This window comes from Diaphorina citri, unplaced genomic scaffold, assembly GCF_000475195.1.
Source record: "Diaphorina citri unplaced genomic scaffold, Diaci psyllid genome assembly version 1.1 scaffold902, whole genome shotgun sequence".
Lineage (NCBI taxonomy): Eukaryota > Metazoa > Arthropoda > Insecta > Hemiptera > Psyllidae > Diaphorina > Diaphorina citri.
Genome location: NW_007378333.1, coordinates 1 through 4,750, shown reverse-complemented (window position 1 = coordinate 4,750; position 4,750 = coordinate 1). Strand labels below are relative to the sequence as shown.

General features: G+C 37.0%; 1 protein-coding gene across 1 annotated transcript in view; it reads right to left on the bottom strand.

Moving 5' to 3' along the window:
• Positions 1–1,440, bottom strand: part of LOC103512940 (equilibrative nucleoside transporter 2-like) — a gene marked incomplete at its 5' end in the record, with an annotated part of 3,687 nt that extends 2,247 nt beyond the window's left edge. The window contains one exon of the mRNA XM_017445617.2: positions 1,243–1,440. Coding sequence (XP_017301106.2) covers positions 1,243–1,440 — 198 coding nt within the window. The remainder of the gene's footprint in view (positions 1–1,242) is intronic.
• Between the last annotated feature and the right edge of the window lie 3,310 nt (positions 1,441–4,750).

Sequence of the window (4,750 nt, the reverse complement as noted above, 5' to 3'; positions counted from 1 at the left end):
GGGGCGTCCCACCCGTTAACCGCGGCCTCCCCCCCCCCCAAACCCGATGCTGGATACGCCCATGATCCTAGTAATTCCCAAAATACATCTCTCGATGGCCCTCTGGGTAAATCGCAATTTTTAGTCCGTCCTTCCTTTATTATTACAATGTAAATGCTGTTTCTTTGTGTTATTATGTTTATGTCACAACTTTGGTGCTCACTGCAGCATTGTAGGATTTTTCCCAATATCTCAATAATCCTAAAATCCAATGTTTACCTACCATGCTGGCACCGGTCGCTATGCGCATTTATATGTCATAGCTACTCATTTTCCTCACGAGGCTGAGTGGGCCCCGCAACAGCCAGTCACGGAATCGATCATTTGGTTGATACAAATTTCTTGACCCCGCCGGGAATCGAACCCGCGCGCAAGGCGAGCGCAGTGACCACTACGCCATGGGAGCTAATAGAATAGAATAATAAGAAGATAGAATAGAAAAATATTATTTCTTTTTTAAGCCCTTAATTGAAAAAAGAAAAAAAGTTTAATCTGGCTGGGGGACTTTAAACAGGGAGTAGGTATACCCGCCTGAATTCCCCTCGCTAAAGAAATAGCAAAGGTTGAGTGCGAAGGGCATGCACTCGTAAAAATTGTAGCCAAAACCAAATGTCAGCCCAAAGCGATCGCTCTAGTTAGGGCTGATTGAGAGACTGACGAAAAACGCCCACCCTGTCTGTACACGTGAAAAGGCGAAGAAGAGTTTAAAAAAAAAAAGTTCAAAATGTATAATAAAGCCTAAATACCTACTTGATAAAAGTTGTTTCAATTACATTATATTCTAAGATTTTTTTTTTTCTTTTAACTGAAAGTCAAGTGGTTATTTAATTTACACTTCAAGCGACAGGACCATATGTGACAAGTGGTTATTAATTTAAATAACAAAAGTTTTCAAGTCAAAAAATATTAAAATTTCATCAACTTACCCACTGCAGATAGCCGGCTATGAATCTGCCCAGGTAGTCGCACACCGAGAACACCAGAAACAAAAAAAAGTTTTCACGTCCAAAAATATTAAAATTTCATCAACTTACCCACTGCAGATAGCCGGCTATGAATCTGCCCAGGTAGTCGCACACCGAGAACACCAGAAACGGTTATTTAATTTACACTTCAAGCGACAGGACCATGTGTGACAAGTGTTTATTAATTTAAATAACAAATGTTTTCACGTCAAAAAATATTAAAATTTCATCAACTTACCCACTGCAGATAGCCAGCAATGAATCTGCCCAGGTAGTCGCACACCGAGAACACCAGAAACGCAATGACTGGGGTGAAATACTTGTCTGTCCATTCCGTGTGGACGGGGCTAGTTGATTTCACCAGAGATGTGATGGATGGGTACAGACTGAGTGAGACCAGGAAACACAGGCAAACGGCCAGACCATGCATCCAAATCTATGGAATATAATAGAATAGAATATATTATGTACCTTGTTTATCCCGCCCGAATAGGACTGAAAAGTCCCTTTACTCCCGCAGTCTAAACAAGGTCTTATATATTTCATAGGTGTAGTTTAAACATATGTAAATAAAAAAAAAAAAATGGAATTATTGGAATTATTATCTATTATTAAGGCACTTGGGCCCCTAAATAGATCAGCTGCGCTTACTTAGGTGATGTTTCAAAGTCATAGAGCAGGAAAAATGAGGACCAACGGAATTTTTCTTCTTCTTCTACGACTTCTAGGTACCGAGATAAATCGATTTCAAAAATACCGGTAAATCGTGAAATTTGACGTCACGGTATACGCTCCCGTAGGCGATGACGTCATAACTTTTTCATTAGAACGGCAATAAAAATTGAATTTTCGACCTTTTAAAGTTACTTTTTCGGAGTTTTGACCTCAGATTTTTCACAACTTTTTACGTAGGAAACGACCTTTTATTAATAATATTTTCCCAATTGCAACTCCTCCATTGTAATCGTGAAGTTTGACGTCATGGCATACGCTCCCGTAGGCGATGACGTCGTAATTCATGACTCTCGCTTCGTTTATTTGTGCGCAAGCGTTTCTGCGCATTTTGACGTGAAATCTGACGTCACAGCTCTTTGAACTTTTTCATCATTAGAACGGCAATTAAAAATTGAATTTTCGACCTTTTAAAGTTACTTTTTAGGAGTTTTGACCTCAGATTTTTCACAACTTTTTACGTAGGAAACGACCTTTTATTAATAATATTTTCCCAATTGCAACTCCTCCATTGGTCCCAATTTTTGGTGAGAAAATGTCCTCTGTGTGTTGAATATTTTTGCCAAATTTCATCAAAATCGAATGAACCGTTTGAAAGTTATCGTCGATCAAACATACAGACAAACTAAATGCAACACATCCAGTCTGAGTGGGGCCGGAAAAAGTCAGCAACACACGATTGCCCAGGTGGTCACCCATCCGGCTATTATTAAGGCGCTTGGCCCCCTAAATTGGTCCTAATTTTTGATGAGAAAATGACCTCTGTGTATAGGTATAGCTATGTTTTATTTGGTATCACTTTTGTGTTGTGTGTTGTTGTGTGTTGAATATTTTTGCCAAATTTCATCAAAATCGAATGAACCGTTTGGGAGTTATCGTCGATCAAACATACAGACAAACTAAATGCAACACATCCAGTCTGAGTGGGGCCGGGAACAGACAAACTAAATGCAACACATCCAGTCTGAGTGGGGCCGGAAAAAGTCAGCAACACACGATTGCCCAGGTGGTCACCCATCCGGATGTGCTGTCTTCCAGCAAAGGTCTTGTGTTAACCGAATATGACATTCTGGTGTCAGATCAAGCACACTCCACAAAGAATTGGTAGACTGTTCCTGAAATAATATGAAATACTCAAATATAGAAATGGAAAAAACTCCAGTTTGCTAAATAAATATAGGTAGGTAATAATGATAAAAAAAAGAGGAGTCAGTAATCCACAAGAGTGACAGACTTCATCACTTTTTTTTTCAACTTTGTACCCAAAGTTTGTGATAAACTTGTAGACCAACAACATAGGTTTCAACATAATTTACAGTGATTGAGCCTAATCTCAGTTAGATAATGGGTCCCATGTTCCAGTTGTTTGAAATAACACTATAGCCTATAGCTCATAATATTACATAATCACTAAACATTTCTTTGTTCTATTGAGATCATGAAGGTTGCAAGTCAACAGTACATGCAAAGCACTACCTACCTGCCTACCTACCAACTTATTTATTTAGGTTTGGAAAAAAACTCAGGTACTTTGGACAGAAAAAACAATGAAATGTTTAAAACATTTTGACCTTTTGTTCATGTTTCAGAGACTTTTGTTCAAAACATTTTGAAGAATTTAGCACACTCTGAAGTTGCACACAGCTCGGAGGAACCATCTCTAAATAATGTAGTGGTCAAGATGCTAGTGTAGTAAACAAGAGGGTGTGGGTTTGATTACAACTGAGGTACATGTTTAGGTAATTTTGTTAATAAATTTAGTAGGGTGTTATTATGCACAATATCTCCAGAACTAAATGGCATTGAAGTTTATTAATCCCACAACATTCTACCACCAAAATAACATCACATTGTACATGTTTCAAGCTTAAATAAACTGGAATGGGAGACCATCTGGGATAACATTACTCAGCCTCGCTAGAACAAATTATTGGAATCCCAGTGGAATAACGCGACAGAAAAGCCTGATATGGAATAACAAATCAATATCTCATCCTCTAAAGGAATTTTAACTAAAAACTGACATCCAAAGGTGCTACATAGCTACCTACCTACATTTTGACAATGAGTATAATATCAGTAAAATAAAATGTAACAATAACTTATAAAATGGAAAATTAAGACAACCTAAAAATAAATATGACATAAAATGAGCGGAATTATTAATAAAAAATATTTATGGAATTACTGGGCCATGTTGGCGAAATGACTTAGTTTAATGTACCTAGGCAGTTTCATTAACGGGCCTTTGAAAACTAAGGAACCAGCTGCAATTTGTTAAAAACCGATGAACTAATAATTTTGGGTTTTTCGTTTGCCAACAAATCGTTTTTTGTGGTGAATCGGCCATCGTCCAATAAGTACCTACACTCGAATAATCGGTTAACCAATCAGTCACAACCACAAAAGCGGATTTAAACTGTCGATTTATCAGTTAACCGGAATCTGGAATGAAATTATAGTTCTATATCCTACCGCTAGATGCCATTTCACCTACTCTGTCTACATGGCAAGAAAATGAAAGATTCTTTCTGAACACAAAATAATATGAAAATAATGGGATTTTTCAGAGTTAAGATCCACCTTACAAAGAAAGTAAATAATAATTATAAATTGAGAACAAAATATATAAAGTAAATAATAAATTGAGAAAAGGAAAAATATAAAACTAGAAGAAATAATAATAAAAATCACAATGTCCATATGTAAGGAAAGGAAAAAAAAAAACTAGAAAAAAAAAAAAAAATAAATAAAAATCACAATGTCCATATGTAAGGAAGGACCCAATATTACCTAGCTCTGGGGCACTAGTCCATAAGAACTTTGAACTTTACATTTCGTACTTTGCGAAAGTTAAGACCGTAATGTAATACTTCCGAGAGGAAAACATAAAGTGCAAAAACCTTAGTAGTTTTAGTCATGTCAAACCTCTATAGCAGTGGTTCTCAAACTGTGCTCCGCGAAGAGCTTCCAGGTACTCCGCATAGTTTCATTTTTCTTACCGCATTAAAAAA